Here is a 25549-nt window from a genome sequence, read left to right on the forward strand (position 1 = left end):
TCCCTATTTTTTCTGAAGTTTTCTGGAATTAAATCAAAAGATAGCTAGAGCCTAAAAGCTTTCATATTATTACAGTTGTTTTTCAAGCTGCGAAACTTTCAGTGCTGCACCAGCAGCACTGGATTTGATAATCCACTTTTAACGGCTCACCTGGGAATAATTGTGACCGCAAGCTGTGAATGCTGCACCATGATATCGGTAGGCAGAGACTGGCTTCCGATGCCTAACAACTTTACATGGGAAAAGTGAAAAAAAAACCCGAGGCCTGTTGTAGGAAGGCTTGTTTTTACATGCCCACACTCACACTCAATGCTGTGATTCTGCTAGGAGAAACAAGACAACACGGTCGATACCGATAAGCGATAACAACCCGGAAAATGGGTTGTTCTGTGCAAACAGGCGAACAAACGCAAATGAAATTACCGCATTACATGCGGTAAAATTTGGAGGACTGATTCGATTAATGAACGGAGTTGAAAAATATTATTATATCATTTATTTGAGCTTAAAAGCGAAAGCAGCTTCTAGCAAGGTTTCTCCCACAATCGAATTTTATTTGTCCCAGTCGAAATGAAACAAAAAGCAAAACGGTCCACTCGGAGGACCGTTTCCATCTCTAATCTCGCATGATTCACGTGTCTGTCTGCCGAATTAATGTCACATGCAGATAGTTTATTTTTTTTTTTTGCTTGCTTGACGAGTTTCTCACGTGACAAGCGAAATCGACCGTGCACTGCTTAGCCTCTTACCGTTCTCTGGCATTCGCGTTCGGGCAGACCAGCCACACAACCGCAGCCGTCTCCCGTGTATAAATATATCATGTCCGCTTACGGTACGTGACGGGAACCGACTCATAAAAGTTCCCCCGACGCTGATGCGGGAGGTGGGTCTGGAATTATGACTATTTTTTTTCGCTGCTGCTGCTCCTCACCTGGAGATTTATTTATTACTCGTATATTCGGCTTCCCGTCGACGTCGTTTGGTGCTTTTGCTCTGGAGTGTGTTTGTGTGCCCTTTTATACTTTCGCTTCATTGTTGTACGATTTGAAATGTGGTCGAACGGTAATCCCATTTTTATGCTATCATATTTTTCATCCCGGATTGTGAAAGAGTGCCATTTTGAACACCACCAGCTACTGGATTCCACTCACTCCCAGAAAGTCTTCGCTGTCACAATTTAGACAAACGGACAGAAGCAATCATTTTTTTCGTTTTTTTTCTCTCCTGTCGAATTATACGCGAAAGGGTTCTAAGCTGAGTAGCAAAATTTGATCCTTTTCTGCTGCTGGGGGCCGATATTAGCCGTCAATCAATTTGAGAGTTTTTTTTATTTCGAGCCAATGAGCCATCTTTTGCCCTTAAAATAGCATCAGAGAAAGTGTTCTCTCTTTGATAAATTTATTTGAAAAATAATTGGTTAATATTTGGAGCTTGCGACAGAGGAACAAATTATTCCGCTATCGATGTTTGATTGTGGTTTGCTTGATGTGGTTTCGGAAGCCATGAGAATGTAATAGAATTGACAGAAAATTTTGCTAACGGAATTTAATTTTAAATACATCACTTTTCAAAAATGTAAACAGAGCGGTAATCTGGCCCAAATCTTAATGAACGATGACACAAAACCCAAGTGAGAACTGGAAAAATGTGCAAAATAAGTTATAATGAAATTATCATCTACATAAATCATTTATAACTGGTTTTGGAAATCATATCAAATTGAAAAACAATAGCAATGCATAAAATAAAACGGAAATGGTGTTGATGGGGAATTCTATACCTTACCTTACCAGTCAGTTCCAGGCTGAAGTGTCCCTTGCTGTTCGAAGAAGTCGTCTCCATTCAATTCGGTCCATGGCTGCAGCTCGCCAGCCATGTCATCTGCGAAGGCCCCGCAGGTCGTCAGATTTCTAAAATGCTCATAAAAATTGCATTGAAAAATATAAGCGTACAGGAAATCAAAAATAGAAAAAAATAAAAATAATTGGATTTCAGGAAAATATAACCACATTATCCGGAATATCAAAAAATCACAAGAAGGTTGTATGCAAAGCATAGGTTGAAGTAGAATACTTTTACAAGAAAGATAACCTGGCTGCTTGCGTGTCAGTAATTTTTTCTAGTAAATAAACGTTGACCGTTCATTGGCAGTATTGTAATTTCTTTTTGTCTGATATTTTGAATGAAGTTCATTGTATATTTTTATATTTTGTGCAAATGAGAAGTTGAAGTGCTGCCGAATTGTAATATGCACATTTAATACGACATCATTAAACGGGAACGGAACAAAGGCTACGGTTATGCAGAACGCGAATGCCGGCGCGATGCGATTCGCCTTACCGTGGTGAAATGTACAGCTCTTTTTAAGGCGAAGTAGAGCTATACATTTCAACAGATTTCGTCTTGCCGATTCGCATCGCGCCGTTATTTGCGTTCTGCATGACCGTAGCCAAACACTAAGCGACGCAAACACGTAATAATAGTCAGAGTATGCATGTAGATGAAAATAATTAACTTTGGATTATAGCGCAAAACGAGAAAATATTAACTCTTCAAATAATCATTTGTGTTCTTCAAATTTCAGTTGTTCAATTTAATATCCGATGAAATGTTTGTTTATTATCTGATGAAGCTCTTATATAGGCCAAATGATGCATTCCCAATTTACTAGGTCCATAACTCTGCCGACCGTGCTTGGGAAAGCGCGGTATAACGTCCAATCAGAGGTCGAATTTTATGTTTTGACAAGGCTTAAGAGTTTTCAATAGTACAATAGTTTGAATGATAAAATTGCAATTTCATGCATTTGGTAGAAATCTTAGAAGATTTTCTAATCGATTGCTGCAAAAACGAAGGAAATCCATCGAAAACTAACCGATTTAAGGCATTTGAAATTTTTCTAGCTTTTGAAGTAGAATACTTCTCTTAGGAAATTCGGCTACATAGGGATGTGAAATGAAAATCTAAAACCGAAAAAAGTGAAAAATATGTTCAATTTCAAATGCTAATAAATCGGTTAGTATTCGATGGATTTCCTTCGTTCTTGCAGCAATAGATTGGAAAATCTTCTAAGATTCTTCCCAAAAGAAGATAATTGTAATTTTATTATTCACACTATTGTACTATTGGAAATAGTCAAGCCTTGTCAAAACGAAAAATTCGACTTCTGATTGGTCGTTATATGATTGCTTCCCAAGCACGGTCAACAGAATCATATACCTTGCAATTTAAAACATGCTATTTGGCCTTGTTTCAGCCGAAGCCGATCATAATAGTTCTAGACAGCGACAAAAGCAGTCGTCCTCCTTTAACAGCAGCACTAGCAGTGTAGTGGATATCAGCGATAGCGGAAAGCGGCCACAGCTGTGGCGTGGTAATGGATAGTGGATTTCAGCAACTACAGCAGCTGGGCCAGCTGATGCAGGGACAGCGAATACCAATGGCAGCGTAAAGCAGCCACAACTGTGGCATGGCTATGGATAGCGCACTAGTTGCAGCGGATCTCAGCATCAATAGCGGCTGATGCAGTGAGACACTTTAGTGAAATGCAGTCTCTGTGCGATAGTGGGCACTAGTAAATGCATTCAATGAAAAGTTGACTCGTTTTGACAACACGTGAGCCGTCTAGTTTCACAACGAATACTTTGTTCGCATTGTCAGTGATAACGCAAAGATGTAATCGGCATCTTATCCGATACTAAATTGAACAACAAATTGTCCTTTCCAGGATGAAATAAAAACCTGATGATTAAAGCGTTAATATTTTCTCTTGAGCTAATTTACATTTTCGAATTTGTAAAAGTTATAAATTTTACTTAATTTCCGTGTCTCAGAACGTACTGAATTATTTTTTCCTTCAGTCATGAGCACGACATCAGAAAAAAATTTATCTCAAAATTCAAAAATTGTTAATCCCCAACCATGACAAGCAACTTACTATATTATTGAAAATGGTCAATCCTTGTTGAAGCGCAAAATTCGATTAATCTGATTAGTTAACGTATATTTACTAGAAAAAATGACTGACTCGCAAGCAGCCGGGTTATCTCTCTTGTAAAAGTATTCTACTTCAACCTTGCGGTCGTGGCTTTGCACACAACCCTCCTGTTTTTTTTTTTTCAGTTTTAGATTTTCATTTTACATCCCTATGTAGCCGAACTTCCTGAGAGAAGTATTCTAATTCAAAATTAAATCTTCATTAATTCATTTGTTGTCCTTATAAGGACAATTGTTCAATTTATCATAGGATGTAGTGTTTAACTTACATCTCTGTGTTACCTTGATAGTGAGGACTAAGGCGCACGATCAACACAATCAGAAAGGTGTTTTCACATTGAAAACTAGACACGGCTTTACTGGAGGAAGTGTTGGCAAATGCATCTACCGCTAATACCACCGCTATCATACAAAAGCGCGTCGTTTCATGTGGGGAATATCAACAACGAAAAATGACGCGCGTCTAAGCATAACCCGAACTGTTTCGCCGTGCTGTTCCCATTTATCTTTACATCGGCCTCAGGGAAGTACCGGCTGCATCTGCATCTACCACTGAGGCTGTCACTATACTGCTATTGGTACCAAAAGCTATTAACTCTTCAAATAAGTGTGTTATTTGTTCTCAAAAGAACAATTGTTCAATTCAAAATCGGATTTACGCAATCGCATCTCTGTAATATTACCGACAATAATATTCTTCTGAACAAACTGATACAACTTTCCCATTAGGCCTCTGCCATAATAGACGCGAAAAGCGACGCGAACCGATTCGCTCAGCTGTAGGTTAATGTACAGCCATCAGTAGAGCTAGAATCAATTTTTCAGCATCTTTGGATTCAGAAGACGTTACTCTAGAAATATAGAACTTGAAAGTTGAAGAGCCAAGTTGAAACCTACTGTCGGAGACTGAGAAAATCAGGTTTCCGTCAAAATACGTACTTTGGGGAATTTAAACTGGTTTTTCTCAAAATGTTTGCATGCTAAAATAAATATTTCATCACGTATGGATTCAGGAAACCTTACCGCAAAAATGTAGAGCTTAAAATTTGAAGAACGCTTTGGTTGTTTGAATTTTTATAAAAATACGTAGTTTTGTGATTTAGAAATGAAATAATTTGGAAACTCCAAATTTCACTCTTACATACCATATTTCATCCACATGACATGATTTGATACATATGAAAATTACCAGTGTTTGCTCAATCTGTTTGAAAAATTGGAAAAAAAACACAGACATATTTGCGTCTCACAAAAACGGGGAGGGGTCCAGAGGGGTGGCACCTTAACCAAAACTTAGAGCAACTATTCCCCTTGAATAAAAGTCCAAGTTTTCCCAAATCGGCCGTTCCAGTGCTGAGAACGAGCATTTTCAAAAAAAAAGCTCCGTCTCGGGTCTTTACGGGTTAAACTTGACGACAGTGTCTTTTTGTTCAATCGCAAGTTTCAAGGGAAATGGATACCTACTCCCAGGATACTTCATCGTTGGTGACAGCGGCGGGATTAAACACACTAACTGAAATTCAAGACAATCACTTGTTTTTCCGTTTTACAGAAAACAGAAGTATTTTTTAACGTAGGTTCTCTAGCATAGAAAGCCTCGGCCACATCTGAAGGTTAAATCCTATTTAATAAGTAGGTAACATTATTCACGAATCGGCTAATTTACTAAATTTAAGAATCCATTGAGTCGCACCATGGGGTAGTAATTTAGGTTCGATTCTTTACAATATTCATTACCGACGCAGCGTTTATGCTTCTCTTCGATGATGTACTGGAAATATACTATTTTATCTACCAATTAAAGACTATAGAGCATTTTCATGCTATATGATTTTTATTGATTTTGTAATTGACTTTTTTTACCCTTATTATTTTCATTGTATTTCACTACTGCTTGATGACCGTTTTTTGATGAATTTTTGACCGATTTGAACTGTTTTCTATAGTTCTACGCTCATTAGATAAATTACTAAGAAGGAATTAATACAGAATAATATACAATAAAATTATTTGAAAACAAAACGAAGAATACACCAAAATGTAGACTAAGAATTGGAAATAAATCGTACTGAAATAAAATAACGCAAAATAACAGAATGATGCAAAAAGATTGCAAATAAGGCAAAAATTAAATTACACTAAATGACTAAAATATTACAGAAAAAAACATTTTAGGTAAAAATAATCTTTGAATGGCACACAACCAACAAAAATTGTTTTTGAGATAAACTAAAGCTGAATAGAAAACTTTAATCGTTTAAGTTTTATCAGTCTAATTTTGATATGGTGTATGAACTACGTAACCCATTTTGTGTCGGTTTTTAAATAAATTCACTAATACGTGGGGTTTGTTTGTACAGATTGTTGTTTAACAAGGCATTCTATAAACCCAGAGGCTTTAGACCTCATGCGTGGGGTAAACTACTGCTAAAATCGACGGTTAGTTGTGGTTTACTTGATGTGGTTTTGCGAACAACAACCGGATTGACAAAAATTTACTCCCAATAAAATTTGATTATGAAAATCCCAATTCAAAGTACTTACCTATTATTATAGTGAAATAGAACGGAAAAAAATTCTATCATTTGTCATCACGAATGACTAAACCCCGCACACCCTCGTGGAATGAAATCATCGACATTAAAGCGTGACCGGACACAGCAAAAAGGGGAGCAATTTGTCGGTGGCCTCGGGGAGTAATGAGGTCACATTTAATGGAAAATAGGCTCACTCACTGCAGTGCACAGAGAGCTCTAGGATGTAATAATCTCGGAGTGGAATTACATTTCCGTCCGACCGTGTGTTTGTGTGTGTGTGTGTGTGTGTGTGAACGCGAGTATGTGAAATTTTTCTTGCTTCCTTTCGGTTCCGTATCCGGCTCTGACCTTTGCCATTACTTGTTTGCTGGAGCCTACCCGGAGTTCCTTTGAACTGCCGTACCGTACACCCTCATGTAGTGATGGGTAATAATGGCACACACAACCCCACTTCTAACATCGTCACGGTTTTATAGTTCGAATGCTGGAGACGACATTTGCTCTTTTCACGCCGCCTGATTATAAAGCTCTGTACGCCACGGAACGGGGCGTACATCCGAACTCTGAAGCCGAGTGTGTAATTATAATGTTACTCGTAATTAAAATATCAAGTTTCCAAGCAAAAGCCGGAAGTAAGCTGCTACGAACAGAGGGAGCGTTTCCTGTAGTTAGAAAAGCACACGACCCCCTTTTCCCGGTTGTGTTCCATCAATTATCTCTGCTTTCGTACATCAGGCAAGGCACGATTCACGATTCGCTCATTATGCTGCCAGGTGTGCCGGCGAAAAAACTCATCCATCGATAAATGGATGATGTCGAGACAACAACACGGAGCGACTAGACGACAACGGCACATTCACCCGTAGCTGCTAGCGTAAAGAAAGTCACGTCTCATTCGCAAATTTTACGATGATTATTCTGACCGACAATGGCGACGACCGACCAAACGGACGACCTTGATTTCAACGGGGTTAACGACACGTTTCCAGTGTGATGCAGTTTCGGAACGGATTTTGCTTCAGGTTAAAGTGGTTTCTTTTTTGTCTGCTACGTGCTTGCGAGCCAAAATTTACGCCGGTTACTAGGGGGGGAAGCTGTAGCACAACATCTGATTTATTCGTCTTTGTCTAGGAATAGTTTTCGTTTTTATACCCAGACCGATTCGTTCACTATTCGCATGTTAATGAAGTGTATTTCACTAGCCTGAAACTAGTCAAAAACAAATCTGGTTGCAACCAACAAAAAAAAAACTATCAATCACCTGGCAAACACACTAAAAACTCGTTTGATCTCACTGTCGCAGTAAATTTAAACACCGCAGGGGGTCGTGACGGTGCAACAACAAAGCGTGTGGACGCTGCACCAAAGCTACCAGTGAACCCAGCGAAAATTACATGCCAATCATTTCCGCTTACATTGTTGCTGCACCAGACTCACGGTGTATTCAATAACATCCACTGTGCGGGACAACCTGTCCGTTGTACCTCGATGTAAAACTCGGAACGACCGAACGCACTTTGTTTCGCAATACCGGCAAAAGCACAGCCGAACACAACCGGAACACAGCTGGGTCGCGAATTGTCCGATTGTCTTAGTGAAAATGCATTTTAATGAGTTCAACTTTGTTGAAATTACGCTATTAGTTCGCGATGGAATACGTGTCGTCCAGCGCTAACGGGGCGTTTGTCCGTCAGGTTGGAGTAAAACAGACGAACGCAACTGTTTTCCCAGAAAGTGCCTCAATCGAATGCCACGGTAATCAAAAACTTTTCATCGTGACTTGCGTTGGGAAATTAGAGGATCCTCGTGGCTCGAACATGGGGTACCAGGTCGTGAAAGTTACTTTTATTCGATCACAGAGCTGGGAATATTTGGTACGTGACGTGCGGCGGTTCACGAAAACTAAACTGCATCCAAAGTTGGAAATTTTACGTGACTGTTCGGTTTGTACTTCAATTATTGTTTCCAGTTTTGAGACTGTTTCGTGACAACTTTTAATAATTTTAGACGATTTAAGATTTAGTATTAGCTTGGAGTTGTATAATAAAAATAAACATAATTCTAATCCTTCAAAGCTCATTGCTATGATCAAACGAATCAATTTTCCAATCGACAGAATTCTCCTCGACTAACGATAACTTTGGAATGGAGTCTTGATGTGCTTGCAAGAAAAAAACTGCTATAATTCACCAATTTAGTGACCAACAAAATATCCGCAATCTTCGAAATCTCAGCAAACCTCACCCATGCGAAAAACCAAATTACACACAAACACAAACGAAATGCGAACGAATAAAATCTTCCCCCCACCCACGCTTGAGAGCGAGATTATTGAAACGACACTCGTAAGACCGACGGCAGGGCCACCATGAATCCGAAATGAGACCCCATAAAACCGGTTAATTTCGGCCCCGAATAGCCCCGAACGCGCCCTGCTAAACCTTGTTACATTTGTACTTTTTCTTCTAACAATTTTTTTCTTCTCTCCGTTTCTCCTTCTTTCGCAGAAGCTGATTACACTCTAGATGACTCGTTTTGGAATGAGGAAAGTCCTGTCGGTAAGTTCGCTACTGTTGGTAAGTTTTCCTCCTCCGTGGTTACACATTCCTTGTGCCTTGTAAGCTTCAATGTTGCTCTATAAATATAGCGCCGCCAGACCGCATCAAGACCATCTCCGCCGCCACCACCCCCAAAAATAAAGAAAAAAAAAATCCGTCCATGTTCTGATGAAGCTGATGAAGTAATTGAACAGCAGCCGAAAGTTTCGCACCGCCGCCAGTCTGAACAAACTCTTGCGGGGAAGGGGGCAGGAGGCAGAAAACAAATACACAACCTTCTCCCAATACAAGCTTTATGTGCTGGCGTGGCTTTCTTTCCGTTCGTTATTTTCGGTATATAACACGCATTAAGCGAGTGGAGGAGACTAAAGGAATGGAAATTGTAGCAAACTTTAGTTCCATATAAAAAATCTTTCATTAACTACCATGTGGCGGCTGTTTTCCGCAGTCGTTTCCATTTTGTTAGCCGATGATAAACCTACCGACGATGATGATGATGACGACAACGACGACGTCGTCGTCGCCGTTGACGGCAGTTGCTTATAAATTTTTCAGGACATTTTAATAACGATGCACTGCATGGAACGTGCCGTGAATGCCACTAAGCGCGGGGGTCACATGTTAGGGCCAGTCGATTATGATAATCGTGGTGGAGTTTTACGATACTCCGAGCAATTTCCGTGCAGATGTTGGTTCGGGCGACTTCCGGGATGTTTTCCTGACAGGCTGCTGCTGTTGCCAAACCAAAGCAGATCAAACGAAACGATAACGTATCGGATGTTCCTGTCACCTTCCCTCTTCCTAGCCACAACTGGAAGGAAGAGATTCCCAAAACAGGTGATTTGGATTCTGGTTGTGACGTGCGCTGCGGGGGTTTCGCCAGGGCCGGGATGTATACTAAATACGTTAGTGGAATTGATGCGATGAATTATTCAGGAAAAAGTTTAAATAAACAACTTCTGATAGGTTATTCTGCTGGTTCGAGCAGAATGTTAACTTGGATAAGCTCTGGAAGAACAGCTGTTGGTCAGCTGCTGGTAGCTAATTTGGGGATGAGAAGGAGCAGCTTCTAAGTATAGATTTTCGATTCTTAGATGTGGAAAGGTTCACATTTCTAAAGGCCGAAGTAAAAAGCTCAAATTCATAATAATCAGAGCATATGAGAAAGGTCTATAATAGGGTGGTTTACCGGTAAAACAAAAACCGGTAAAACCGGTAAAACCGATAGTTTTTTCAATACTGAAATACCGGTATTGGAGAGGCGAAAAAACCGGTATTTTTCTTAAAATTGAAAAAAAAAAACTTGTCACAATTTTCATAAATCATTGTAGGGCTAATGAATGCTACCAACTTAGGTAGGCGTTAAAAATCATATGACGGTGTATATAATAAATACATTTACACAAAAGCAACATTGAACATAAATTTATTTACTAAGTAAAACAGCTAATCTCTATACCCACTCATACTTACAGGGGCAACTAGTGAGTATCGAACCTACTAGTCAACTACAAATTCTGAAAATCATAGTTTGAGGCAGCAATCACAATCATGATCGCGAAAAAACGCAAGTCATTATTCGTTTTGTGCTATTTCAAGGTAAAACTAAAAAAATGAGATAAAAATATAAATTTGGATTAAGAATTTATTTTTTGTTTGGCATCTCCGTGTGCATTGCACAGGTTGAACCAAGTTATGGACAAGTTGCTCCTGTGTTTACAGGATGAAATAATAAATCAATGAAGAATTTTATCCTAAAAATAACTGTCCCTTGAAAAATTACATTTAAATAGCTATAGCATAGTCAAAGCTTCGTCGCCCATACTGCAGTGGATTTTATTAACCATATTTCTAGCTGAGAAAAATGTTTTCTCTGGTTCAACTGAATTTGGACGAACTGTTCAAACAGATAGATCCGAATAGAGAAGTATTTACCTTCGGTTCCTTTGGATTCTTGTCTGATCATCATTTTTTTTTTCTTCTTCATTCATTTACTCTTCTCAACAGTTTCAGTTTTTCTAAGAATTTTGAAGTTATTCACTAACTTAAAACTATGTTTGGCGATGTGAAAGAAAATTGAAATCAAAATCTGCATGTTTTTTTTTTGTTCCTATGAGTTTCGAAATTATGTTCTTCGTTATCATATCACACGATTCATTCATTGAAATTTTCCAAACACTGTTAAATGTATCTGGATCGTATACCACAAGAGACCAAAACAATGGTCGCAGTGCACATAGGAGTATTACAGTCAAAAAGCTGACCAAAATACGAAAAAAATAATTTAAGTGTTCCTCGTGCTATTGATCCTTTTTGCATTCTCTGATACTTACTACATTGTATGCAGCCCATCTTGAAACTTTCTGAATTGTTTACAAACGACAGTAACTATCATAACCTTGGTATTAGTTAGAGCCCATGAATAAGTCACAAAATGTTCTACGAAAAATATAAACTTCTACTCATGTTATTATAACTTTAAAGTGATTCTTGAGCGTCAACGGAGTCGCTTTAGTTCACAGTTTCGACAGTTTCGAAATATGACAAAATTGATATAGGTTAACCCTTAAATGCGCACGACGTTAAAAAATCATCTGAAAACATAAAATCTTTGTTTAAGAGGTTAACTGCTCTAAAATTAACCAATATGCATAAAAAAATTGAAAGATTTACTTTTTAATGTGCAAATATTACCATGTTGTTTTCAAACAACACTGTGACTTTATCGCAGAATAAAGTCGAAACAATTACTTTTGTTAACAGTAACTTTAAAATTGACCTTTTGTTAGTATAATTACTGATAATTCAGACATTTCCACTAACCACTAACCTTATTTTAAAATTTATTTACAAAGACAGTCAGCACCAGTCGGGAATCTCGCCATGTTTTTTTTTCGTTTACGAGATTTTGACAGCAAAAATAACAACAAAACATTCAAATACAGTACTTCCAGCTGTTGAGTTTTTTTCGTTAGAGTCAAGAGAGCTGGTCTAACGAATTATATTTCTAAAAAATACTAAAATACGTATATTTTAAAACGTTTTTAGTAGTGTTGTTTTAAAGCATTTAAGGGTTAATCATGAAATTGTAAAGTTGGTCGGAAGCTTCACATTCATGTCGGCCAAGGAAAGAATTGATTGCAATGATCGAAGCAAGAGACGCAAAACGCAAATGCTAAGAGAAAATGTACCATTGGATGAGTTGAGTTACGCAGTTAACATGACTCAATGATCTACTGGAAGCACTGTGGTTTCCAAATTATTCATATCCTTTTGAAGCGAGTGATTTCAAAAACGCTTTAAAAGTAGCAGAATCAATTATTGGCAAAAAAGTATTCACCAGAACAAGCTCTTACTATATTTGTACTTTTTTCGAATTTCAGAGTGATGGTGATCTAACTTGACGAAAACTTGTTAAAAATAAGTTTTTATGTCTAAATATAAATTTTAATAGAGATAAAACCACTTTAAAACACATTAGAAATGTAAATGATAAACAATGTAAATGATAAACATTTCTAGAGGTCCTATCTGCTTTCATCGTTTTTCCGAAACGTCTTTTCATTTTGGAAATGTTTAGCTTAAGTAACTCTTCCAAGCGTGTTTTTTGTTCAGATGTTAGAGTAATCCCTCCGCTATCAACTTGTGCAAATAACGTGTCAAAAAAGATGTTTAATAAGTTGCGGTGATTGAATGAAAGTGACCGATCAAAAAATCGATCAAAGCAGATAGACCTTTTGAAATGTTTCTCTAGATTTGCTATCTGAAAACTCATTAAAAAAATTTTGACCAAGTTTTTGTTCTACGTACTCCTATGTGCAATGGTCTAAATCTTACAAAAAAAGCTGGATCGTAATTAAGCATAGGTACTCATAAATGCAAAACCATAGTTATGCAGTGACACGTCCATAGATGCAACCTGAGACGCTGAGCAAAAAATAAATTCGAAATCAAAATTAATGTAAATTTTTTAGTTTTATTTTAAATAGTACAGTGAGAATAACTTGCGTTTTTTGCGGACATGATTGTCATCACTTCCCCAAACTATGATATTCAGACTTTTGTAGTTGAACAAGTAGGTTAAAAGAACACGAGTCGCCCCTGGTATGCATAAATCCGAAAAAAATGAAAATACCGGTTTTACCGGTTTTTATTTTTAAGAATACCGAAATACCGGTTTTTCGAAAAGTCGGTAATACCGACCACCCTAGTCTATAACAACTCAGCTCCATGGAACTAGCCAACTCTACCTAACATTAAAATGGCAATCGTCTCAAATCTTCAGCCCTAATTCTTAAATTATAAAATAGTTCAATCGTGACTCGCAGTATTCTATATAAAACAACTGAATTCTAATGTCGGTAAACTCTAAATCAAAATGTTAAACCCAAACCATAAGACTCGAACCCGGTGTCCAGAATTGGAAAAATCAGATTCGGATACCAGAAATGGATATGCAACAAAATTTAAACCAACAAATTAAAGACTGTAATTCCAATTGCCCCATCAAAAATCAAAGATTTGATTGAGGATTCAGAGTTCTAGCATGCATTTCCAATTTGCATCTCAAAGATTTCATATGATGAATTAAGCATTTGACCTTGAGATATAAGTTTAGAATTGAGGTTTGATTCAATATTCGGGAGTGAAAATTATAAAAAGTTATTGAGAATTGAAAATTGGGGATGTCATTTATTCTGAACTCACTTTAGAACTATTTTTGGGTTTTACTTTTTCTGGCAGTCAGGAGTAATTTTTATCGTCCTGAGCTCACTATGGAATCACTTTCTGTATCACTTCTTTCGGGCGTTCGAGTTCAGAATCATTTGATTTTTCGGTTCATTCTGATCCTTGGAATTACATCTCAGTTTCATCAGAAGCGTTCCTGGTTCATAAATTAGCTGGGCGTTTTAACCTTTTCTGACATTTAAAAATTTTGAACATTGTCTTTTTCGTGTTCTGGGATCAATTTTTGACGTTGACTAACGTCTATTTCGAAGTTAGGCCCCTGGATTTGAAAATCTAGTAATTCAACCAGGGAAAACCAGAGAAAAGTGGTCAGGTTTTGAGCGCTTATTTTGCAGTTATCTATAATCAGGTTTTCGAGGTTTTGGCATCAATCGATCAGAAATTCTTTTACGGTTAAATTTATGTAACAAAAACAAACTTTTGTTTGAGATACACTATTGAAAAATTGGTAATTAATATCGATTGTCTAAATCATACCGCGCAGCCAATTACTTTCTCTCTTCCCAAGCACAGTCGACACTAACGGATACAATCGATCTGACTTTGTTGTTATTGTTGTTGTCACTTTCTGTTTCCGATGTTTATGGCTGCTGCTAGCGGAAAAAACCTTGCAAATATGCATTTTTTTGTTGGTGTTAATATTACGACAGCGGCCGGCGCCCCATCATTCTGATTCCAAAACCGCACCAGTGACATGCGGACGCTAGGTGATAGCAGCTGATAAGAGGAAATACAAAATAGTACCGGTCATCTCGTGCCGGTTTCACCCTTTATGCTGGTGGCTTTAGTAGTAAATGGCTACTGCAAAACACTTAAATGGCTGGAATTCTGGACGGACTAACCAGGAAACTATAATCGTCAACTGGCACCTTTTGTTGCCTCGAAATTTTGGCACAGAAGCGGCTAATTGAATTTTCTGTTTTACCAAATGCTGCTGCTAGCGGAAAAAACCTTGCAAAAATGCATGTTTGTGTTGGTGTTAATATTACGACAGCGGCCGGCGCAGCTTTCAAGAAACATTTGTCTCTACCATTCCATCATCTATGTAGCCCCGCCTTCTTTCTAATTATCTGACGAAGCCTTGGTATAAAACGTATCGTTCGAACATTTCACCCCATCAGTTTCACTACTAAACCGTACCGGATACATACGGACGCTCGGTGTTAGCAGCTAAAAGGAGGAAAAACAAAATTGTACCGGTCATCTCGTGCCGGTTTCACCCGTGATGCTGGTGGCTACTGCAAAATACTCAAATGGCTGGAATTCTGGACGGAAACCAGTAAACAAGAAATCGGCAACTGGCACCTTTTGGTGCCTCGCAGTTTTATAATAGAAGCGGTTAGTTGAATTTTATGTTTTACAATTGCTGCTGCTAGCGGAAAAAAACAACCTTGCAAAAATGCATGTTTATGTTGATGTTAATTTCACGACAGCACTAGGTGTTAGCAGCTGAAAGGAGGAAAGACAAAATAGTACCGGTCATCTCGTGCCAGTTTCACCCGTTATGCTGGTGGCTGTTAGTAATAAATGGCTACTGCAAAAAATGGCTGGAATTCTGGACGGACTAACCAGTAAACGAGAATAATCGGCAACTGGTACCTTTTGGTGCCTCGAAATTTTATTACAGAAGTTTTGTAAAAGAAACGTTGCAATTCCCTCTACTATTTGCTTCAATGGAATATTTTTTTTTTTATAAGATTACGGTAGTCAACGTCATGCGGTCGTGTCTTGAATACCACCCTCCTACTTTTTTTGCTTTTTTTGAAGCGCTCTTTAATCATTTTGAGCCTTTTCCGTCTTACAAAGTTTTTTTTTTTTGAACCATTTTCACCATTTTCTTTCTTGACGTTACTGAACTTTGAAAGTGTTTTTCTTAATTCTGCAGTCAATTTGAGATTACATATTTAGTTCAATCAGAAGCATTTCACTCACGCTTCCCTTGAGCTTTTTTCTGAACTATAATCTAGAACTGTAATAACCATGTCTTGTCAAAACATAGTTTGTTTTGATTAATTTTTTCTACAAAATGTTGCATTTATGATACACCTTAAAATTGACAAATAAAATGCCAGCCTGATTCAATATTTAAAATGTTATCAAGAAAATTGAAGAAGAAAGTCTGCATTTTACGACACAAAATTTATGTGTTATGTTGACAACCGTTTAACAACATTCATTAATCGATCTCATAACGAAAATAAATCTTAGATCGATCTATTGTTTATTGAGTGTGACGATTAAATTGACTATTTTGTATCATTTTTCGATTATTCCACAGATTTTTATATGGTGCTTCAGAGTACCACTGGGCACACAGAAGTCAAAAAATTACAACGTGTTTCTGCTAAATATATCCGTTGCGATGAAATATCATAAAATATCTTATTTACTCACGGAGATGTTTCCAATGTAAACATCGTGATTGCATTTTTACTAGTGTAATCTCGATTTGAAATCATTGTTGGTTTTTTTATGACCTTCAAAAGCGCTGTTTTCTTATTCTGAATCCAATCTGGGATCGTTTAAAGGCTTCTCGAATCATTAATTGACATTCGGAGCTCAATTTGGATCTACGATTTACGGTTTAGTATTTAGAATTCAGGATTTAATTTTGAATTTAGATTTTGGATTTGAGTATGTAAGTACCACCTTCTCGTTCCGTCCTCCTTCCAGTTCCACCAGGTTTCTGCACCAACACCTTCTCAAGCGTTGTCTTACGGCAATAACCGCCAAAATGGTCCTTAATCGTCACTCGGTGTCCTCGACTGTTTTTAATATAATACAGTGCGGGGTTCTGCTGTTCACCATAGCCACAGACTTTTTACTTTCTCTGGTTTTAGGTATTTGTCTTTTTGTTTATAAGTCTGCTCAGATCACGACCGTTCAGATTACATTCAGATTACAAAATCTGATTAATAAATGAGCATTGTGGCTACAGCCTTAGTCTAATTTAACGCGCCAATAATGGTAGCCGCGCTTTTCCATCTCAATCCCTACTCCTTCGTTATTCAAATTAGTAATGCTTACAAGGATTTATTTTAAAACTTTGGATTCGAAAAGTGAATCTTTGGTTTTTGACTTAGGGTACAGGATTTTGGGTTTTGAATTTTCGATTTTGATTCTGGATTCTGGATTTTGGATTGAAGAATAAAGATTTGGGATTCAGGACCTGAGATTTCCGATTTGAGATTGCGAACATGGGTACTCGGAACTCGGATTTAAGGTCGAGGATGTAGGATTCACGATTTTGAATTTCAGATTTAAGATTTTGAATTTATGAATTTAAATTTTGGAGTTCACGACTGAGGATTAAGGATACAGGGTTTGAGATTCAAGACTTAAGTTGTACGGTTTTGGTTTTTGAATGTTGAAACTCGGATTTTGTATTTTGGATTTATCGTTTGGGATTTACGAATTTTAATTTATGGTTTGGGAATGAACAATTTCGAATTCGAATTCGAATTTCGAACTTTGAGCTCTGTTTTGGAATCGAAATATAAATATGAGGAAAAGTTTTCCCTACGAAAAAATTTGAAATATCGCATGAAAAATTAAATAAAAAGTGACTCAGAATTATCAGAATTTTTCAGCTCAAGGCTTTGTGATTTCATCTGATTTGAAAATGCGACTTTTGATCTTCAATTTTGGATTTTCATTGAAAATCGGAGTATAAAATTAAGAATTGAGGTTGAAAAATTACATATTATAGCTTCAAATATTAAATTAAGGATTCGAAATCTGGGATCAACGATTTAAGATTTTGGATTTAGGATTTGGGGTAAACAGTTCATTATTTAGAATTTCCTATCTACACAGTAAAAAAACTTTATATCGAATCGCATGAAAAGAATTGCCTTCATCGCTTATAATAGAAAACCCATAATAATATTCCGCGCAATTTTAAACGATGTTGCACGAAGTTTTCAAATAGAATCGTGGTTTGCGTCAAAAGTAACTGAAATTTAAATGAGAAAATATTTTACACGACGTGTAATATTCAGAATTTTTTCAGACTTTAAAATTGAGGTTCGAATTCGAGGACTTCGAATTCCAGAGTTCGGGTCAGTGTCGATCAGCTGCTCATAACAACAGCAACAGGTTTTTTTTCAATTTTTAGATAAGAATCGAATTAGATGTGCAAAATCTCCATTTCTGAAGGCTTAGGTAGAAAAACTTATTTTAGAAAATATTGTTTAGCGGAAGTTAAAAAAATCAGTATGCTTGTTAATTGTCACCTACCTGCTCTATCTGCTCTAGTCTGTTACTCATTTCTTGTTCCGTCCAACGAAAATTTGCTTTGATCATCATTCGTCATCAGGATTTGCGCTGCTTGTTGGACGTAATGTGGTGTCACATTGAACTTCCTTTCTCGGAATTGCTGGCCCTCTCTCCGAGACACATTTGCTCAGCATTTTACCAGGAAACCATTGTTTGGGATCTTGAATCGTTATCTGATCAGCTTTCTGGCACCTCGATCAGCGTAACCATTATGTATTCGCCTTTCCATGCAGATTTGATCCCTTACGTTTTCACTGTAGAAATGTAGACATTGATTAAGTTAAACGTACATTTCGACTTATTTGGAGCTCAATTTGGGAACAGAACTGTGTCGCTTCGTAGTCCTTCTAGTATGCCTAGCATCATCTTCTAGAAGACTTCGGCCGGATGCCAATCCGAATGGAAGACGATTTAGGTGTATCTATCCCACGAAGTACCGAAAGTAAGGTTGTTCTTCCTGTTACTCTTATCTGCCAGAATCCATGCTTGCAATCCAATACAGTGAACCGACCACAGCTCGGAACTAGCCTACACATCCAAGACCGTAGTAAATGCTACTGTTTTCAATCTCAACTGTGTTGCTATGAGTTCCAAATGTAGGAATCTCTAGGATTCATTTTGAGAAATTTTCCGGATTCGCATACACGATCCAAGTTGTGCTGGAAATAAGATATGTTTTATGGAAAATTTTAATTATTGTGGTTCCGGTTAAAGCAAACTTTTCGCGTCTCTGCAGTCAATTAGTACAATTGGATCACAATATATTCTGCAATACAGAAAAAAAGTATTGACTCATTTGCGGTCCCCTTAGACATTTTTACGCAACGATTTATCTGTGGAAAGCAATTCCTGACATTCGACAACTTTTGTCTGCAGAGCAACTAACTGGCAAAAACTAACACGGATTTGTGTTTCTGAGAAGATGATGGCCCTGATTGAGGAAATACAGATTTAAACATAGTTATCTCTCCCTAAAAGTGATCTAGGGCATTGAACGGCCCCAGCAGTGGCGCCAATTTTAATCAGTTGAAAAAAAAGGGCTCTCAAACACCTGAATTTGGATCATAATCGATAATTTAAATGACTATATCGAACACACCAATTTGCTAGCTGTCTTACGAATACATAAAATTCTGTTCAACACAGAAAAAGCTTTGAATAAACATCAATCGAAAAAAACCACAAAAATTGCAGCCATTCAGGGGCCTTTTTAGGTGCTGAAGAAAATCCCCTACGAAACAGACGGAAACTGCTTGGAATTGGTTCGGAGTGATTGGAATAGTGTCTCTCGATTGCAAACTTAAATTGATTATTGTTGAGGTTTGCTAAATCACTTTTACAATCTGAAAAGAAGTGCTGACAGAGAAAATGATAATGAACAAATTCCTGATTTAATTTTGCAACTTTTTATTTCAGTTAAAAAACCTGCATATGGAAGTGTTATTGACCAAACACTCCTGTAACTGATGGTTTTAAAATGAAAATTTGTTACTAATAAAGATTTCGTTTTAATAATTTTTTATTTGACTTCCATTGAGCTAAATCTCAAAAGATATGATTTAGAAAGACCAAAAATTAAATTTCGTTTCGCATTGATTCCTCACGATTCCTCACATTAGAATTGTGGGCGTCCTCGATTAGGCATCCTGAAAATGGAATCTTCAAGACTACCCAGTCATGGGACTAAGATTCTTGAAGAGGAGTATCTACACAAATTCTTACAATTATTGGTTCTCAGTTCATAAAAACTAACTTCCTCAGGTCATTTGTATTGTTCTGAGTATTTTAGTGATATGACCGCGACATGGTCTTTCCGGGACAGTTTTTTCTGAAGCTTCTAGTGTCTATGAAAACAATTAAATAAAACAAAGTCAAATGCCATCCAATATGGGCATTTTTGGGATGATATCCAAAGACCGGAAAATGACTCCAGATGCCATTTTAAGTTGAAAAATAAAGACTTCTGGTTTCTAGGAAACAACCTGAAACAGACGTAGGTATACCTCCCAATATGGGTATTTTCGGAATCGAAATGATACTCCAAGACTAGAAGTTGACTGCAGACGGCAATTTTCTATTTGCGATTCGCCTGAAGCCGTTTGGTCTGGGTGTCATCCTGATTTTGAATGTAGGGTGTGGGGCTACTTCGGCAGGGGTTTTTTCGTCATATATTTCTCGTTATAATGAAGCAAAAATTATGACGAAGAAAACCCCTGACGAACTAGGCCCACACCCTACTTTTATGAGGTGGAATTTTGTCAACTCAGCCTGTTTTCCGTTAACCGGAAGTCACCATATGGGTCAATCCATACGATCATTCACAGCTTTCCCATCACAGATTTTGCTCAAAGTTGGGGGAATTATTCATCTACTGTCTCTTTGGAAAAATCCCAATTTTGGTGTCGATTGGAATACCCCCCGCTCTGTAGGACCCCTCTCGTTATTGCAAAGTCACGCAATTATTGTTAAAAATCTCTTTTTCTTTTGACGTGGGACTACGTCTTTGCTTACTATACTGGGATGCATTCTGTAAAATTGGAAATAAAACTGGCAAATGTTGCGTCAGATTTCAATCGTTAATAACAGCATTTATTTGACACGGCACAATCACTCTAATTTCATTGCTAAGCGGTAAAATTGATAAAAAGTTTCAATAACAAATTTACGCGAATAATGAACTGATTACATGCAAGCATTCCTAGCACAGACGACGTGAATGGACACCATCCGTTCACTGTGATACTCTCTGTCTCAATATCGAAGTAAAAATTGACAGATTCTCCCCGTTCCAATAGGTCAATTTGCTTTTGCGTCCATGAGCTTAGACTAATATGAAGTCTCGAAGGTAAAAGTTTTTCGAAAAGTTTGAAACAATCACCATTCTTGAACAATTTCTATACCTGCTTTCAGGACCTAAAAAAAACTGATGTCTTGAAAGAAAACATGCCGGTGAAAGCAACAGTACCAGTGGAGTAAAAAACCGTCGTCTATGATTGCAGCGGTACTCTTCTATCCGTACTGCAGCGGTACTATTCATATTGCAGTGGTACACTTTTGTTCGTACATTTCTATACGTGTGCAATCGAGAATGCTCCTTTTGATGGTGATTGAATGTTTATCTCATAAATATGATTACCATAAATTACTCAACAAGAATAGTAAATTTTTGCAACGGTTATTTTTCTAATTTTAACTTCGATATTCACTAAATAATCGTGACCGGATAGTATCGAAAGAGTAAATTCCTAAATATATACATTTATAGGAGAGTAAGAGCCTGCGAATGCTCGTGATTTTTTTGTTTATTTACTAAGATTCATTCAGAATCTCGTTTTACATTTCAAAATTGTTAGATGGTTTATTATGGGTGTTCATGTCGAGCTCGTAAACAAAAACACAGCCGTAAAAATACTCACCTCCATTGGCGAGTAATGGAAGATACACAGTTTACGGCTGGGTATTCGTTTACGAGCTCGAAGTGAAGACCCCTATTATTACTCTAAGCTTCACCATAATGAACGTATATTAGCTGTCTTCGTAATACAGCGAATGTAGTTGTAGGCAAATGAAAAAAATTGTCAAGCAAAATACAAAAACCTAATTGTGGATTGCTACGATTTTTTACTGGAACTTGGTGATAATTTTGTATAAAATATCTTCTCATGTTTGCCAAATAATGAACCTTTGTAAGGCCTTCCATATTATTTAGAAAGTAAGATCCATATTATAGATTTGATTTATTCAGAGTTAAATAGGACCAAACCATTCATTATGATAACGTAAGTATTATTGGATTTGGTTTTTGAGGATATAGAGTTAATTCTGACTTTGACGCATTACGAGAAATTCTTGGTGCTTCTTCAACAAGCACGATATGCTTGTGCCTTGTCAAATACATGTTGTTTGCACAAAAAAATACTACAGGAATAATATCGTCAGATATTAACGATATTCTTTCGAGTGTTGTTGAATATATTTCCAAAATTGATTTCCAGGGGAGGCTGAAAATAAAAATATGTACAGTCGCTGAGCAAACACATTTAGTCTGTCTGCAGACTCTGTATATTTTGTAACAAAAAATCCCCTAATTAAAGTGTTTAGTCCCACGTCACCATTTCATACAACCCTAGGGCTGTATACCTTTTAGTATTTCTTACAATTCATAGACGTTAAATGTCCGAAAAAAACTGAAAGATGATTTTTGAAGAAACTAAACCAAGGAATCCAAAAAAAAATATAACTTTTGACCGGAAGTGTTGCCAGATAAATTTATTTTGTATTTGGAAACTAAATTTACATATTTTGGGAATTGCAGACATTTTTATTTTAAATTTGATAATTTCATCGGGTTCCTTGGAAAAATTTATGTAAGAAACAACTATCGTTCCGTGGTAATATGAGCCAATCTCGAGATATAACATTTTTTACGAAAATAGTTTTAAATAAAAGAGATTTGTAACAAAAATGGCGTGACTTTGCAATAAAGAGAGGGGTTTCGTTAAGCAGTTTGCTACCCCAATGCACGATTTTCTTTTCGCGACCGTACTCCATGTTGAATCATGGCAGATATAGGTGGCCTGTTTGTCTGCTTGAGCGATTCTTGTGCATTCTGCTTATGACAAGGACGGATGAAGTGATATTATTGGTAAAACCGAGTCCCTGGAATGAGTGGGATACGGCTTTTGGGATTCTGTTTTGAATCAGCTCTCGTGTAAAAGATTTTCAAGCGAAACTCTACGTTGAAACTAGGTACTGGAGCCGTGAGTGATTAACGAGAATTACAGTGTTCTCATTGTCGCCAGAAGCAAAAATTATGAAATCTTTATTAGCATACCACAGAGTGATGCTAACGATGCTTTCACTTGACAGACTCGAGATGAGTCTTCCAGTTCATTCTACTGTCTAGCACTAGGCCGAGAAATGGGTATCCATACACTTCTTCGGAGACATAATTGGCAATTGTAATTGGCTCACGCATTGGCCCCAGGTTACTACCTTGGGGCACACCAGCAAACAAAGCCCCAAAAGAGCTTTCGAAATCTCCACTTGATACGAACTGGAATCTAATCGAGAGATATCTTCCAGTTTATCAATTTATTTATTCGTGGTTTATCGTATCGAAGGCCTTTTTTAGATCAATAAACAGAAACCCTTCTATTTTTCGGTTGTTCAGAATGTCGTATATACCTTCTATACTGGTGTTCGTAAATGAGGTGATGCTGATCAGTGAAGTTGACAATCAGGTTAACAATGAGCTTCACGATGATTTTGTCGAGATAAGCAGGGGTTACTCGGGCAATTCAGTCAGGATATGTTTCTGTTTGCTCAATTTCGTTGAATATGCTGGTCAATAGTGGGGCAAAAACATTATGGTGAAGCTTTACAAAACTTGCAAGAATATTATCCGGACTGGGTGATTTTTTGATAAACAAATCATTGATTAATGTTGCTACTTCGTTAACGGACGCAGGATGCAGAAACAAGGATGACTGGTGTAGTGCTAATGTGTTAAAGCTGTGTGTGTTCCGATCACTATTTATTGAAGCTGCCATGTGAGCCCAGTCTTATGAAAATAGTCGTTAAATATCTGGCAGATTTCATTCATATCTGAGGAGATTTTCCCATCTGACGTATTTCTACGTCAGAATTCTAATCATATTATAACAGCACACACAACTTCGAACTCACGATTTTATAAATTCTCATAACACTTTCAAGTAGTAAACTTTTAATAAAGCGAAATAAATTTTCGATTCACAGAGTAAAGACGGAGCAAACTCAATAATATTTTTAAGTAATTTGTTTTTAAGTTTTACCGAAGTGAATTTTGACCAACAATTTATACTATCAAAGCGCTTGAATAAAAACTATACTTCAATATCATCACAGTTTATCGACTGACTTATGGCAGACATAATATCGTCTGTCCTTAACCTAAGCTGACCCTGTTGTCTAGGGCATCGATCCCGGCCGTAAGTTTCCCAACTGTCGTTTGCGGCCCCATTTCCACCTAACTAACGGAGATCCCGCCAAACGATCGGCGCCCGGTTTCATTGTATTACACGGTGAGTTGGAAATAAATTGATTTTATGTTTCGATGCCCCTTCGAACTTCCTTGAGTAAACACGCAGTCACACACAGTCCTCTTCGTTGTTGGGGTCAAAAAGGAAACGGTACACACACACACATTTCCGTCGAGAGGATTAAGGTAAAGTTGTCTCCTGCACGAGCGAGGACGAAAGCCGCAAAATTGCTCCCTATCGATGAGTGAAGTTTTACCGAGCATAAAAGCTATCTTTATGAGTGGCCTCCGTCAAGGACGGGTTGGGATTCCTGGACCTTTTCGGACAAGATTCCTGCGGAGATTTGCTTTGCGTTCAAAAACGAAAAAGGGGTTACGACCAAGGACAGACAGACCCTGGTAGGATGTTTATCAATTTGTAGTACAATCTCCGGTACTGGCTGGGCTGTGCCTGTGTTCGTAGACCGTCTCGATGGGTAGGATTAGAGGGACAAGTTACGGTTCATCGGAGGGATTTGTGCTGCTGCATCGACATCGTCGTCTGACCGTTCGGGGAAGGGAATAGAAAAGATTGACAAATCAACTTCGACACTGTGACTGATGACCGTACCAAAACCGCAACAAGTCATTTTTTGTTTGACGTGTGGCCTGGTGATATGGAAAATGGCTTGGAAGAAAATTTCAATAACAGAAATTTTAATTTTGGTTATTAACCCAGATTAAATCAAATAATTCTCCTTTCGCCGACTTAACAAATTCCTAAAGATTCGTGTTATCCGTTGTCGATTCAGGAACGTGTCTGTCTATCCTCGCATAACGAGTCCCCAGAGGACGCAACAAAAACGATGACACTTTCCCCGCACCGATCGGTGGGAAAACAAGTTAAGAGCACAACAGACCGCCCCCCTTCGCGGCGCTATTCACGCAAAACATGCTTCAATTTAAATTAAGTACTCAACCGCCATGAAATCGGGGATTCTCTGGTCCGTACCCTGGGTACCGTATTCCAGCTGCTGTTCGGTCTAGCTGGGAAAACGACGAACCAAGATGAACCGAACACACGATGAATATTGATTGCCTATTTTTTTGAAAAGACCCAGCAGCAGCAGCAGTGTGTATTAAGAAATTGATCAAAATGAGATAGGAAACGTGCAGCTCTTCCGGGAAACTGTCGGGGGTATTCCCATCAGGTAGATTGTTACACCGAACCGCTCCGCTTGTAACCTGTGTACAAAAGGACGAAAGAACGAATCAAAAGACCGCCCAACCGACCGACCGACCGACGGTGAGCTTGAAATATTTATAGCTGCAAGGGTCCCGTCGTTTTGCCCGGCTATGTACCCTGGTCTCTTCCTAGCCCTGGAGGCAAAAGTGGGAAGAAAAAGACACGTCCAACCGATAAAGGTAAG

General features: G+C 37.8%; 1 protein-coding gene across 14 annotated transcripts in view; it reads left to right on the forward strand.

Annotated features, from left to right (window-relative positions):
- The window catches only part of LOC129732887 (disintegrin and metalloproteinase domain-containing protein unc-71), a 932421-nt gene that overhangs the window by 487392 nt on the left and 419480 nt on the right, over positions 1 to 25549 (forward strand). For 12 of the 14 annotated variants that reach the window (XM_055694387.1, XM_055694302.1, XM_055694349.1 and 9 more), the window contains one exon: positions 9041 to 9109. In XM_055694387.1, the coding sequence (XP_055550362.1) occupies positions 9041 to 9109 (69 nt within the window). The remainder of the gene's footprint in view (positions 1 to 9040; positions 9110 to 25549) is intronic. The other 2 variants (XM_055694286.1, XM_055694339.1) reach the window with 1 other exon arrangement.

The sequence above is a fragment of the Wyeomyia smithii genome, chromosome 1 (assembly GCF_029784165.1).
Source record: "Wyeomyia smithii strain HCP4-BCI-WySm-NY-G18 chromosome 1, ASM2978416v1, whole genome shotgun sequence".
Classification (NCBI taxonomy): domain Eukaryota; kingdom Metazoa; phylum Arthropoda; class Insecta; order Diptera; family Culicidae; genus Wyeomyia; species Wyeomyia smithii.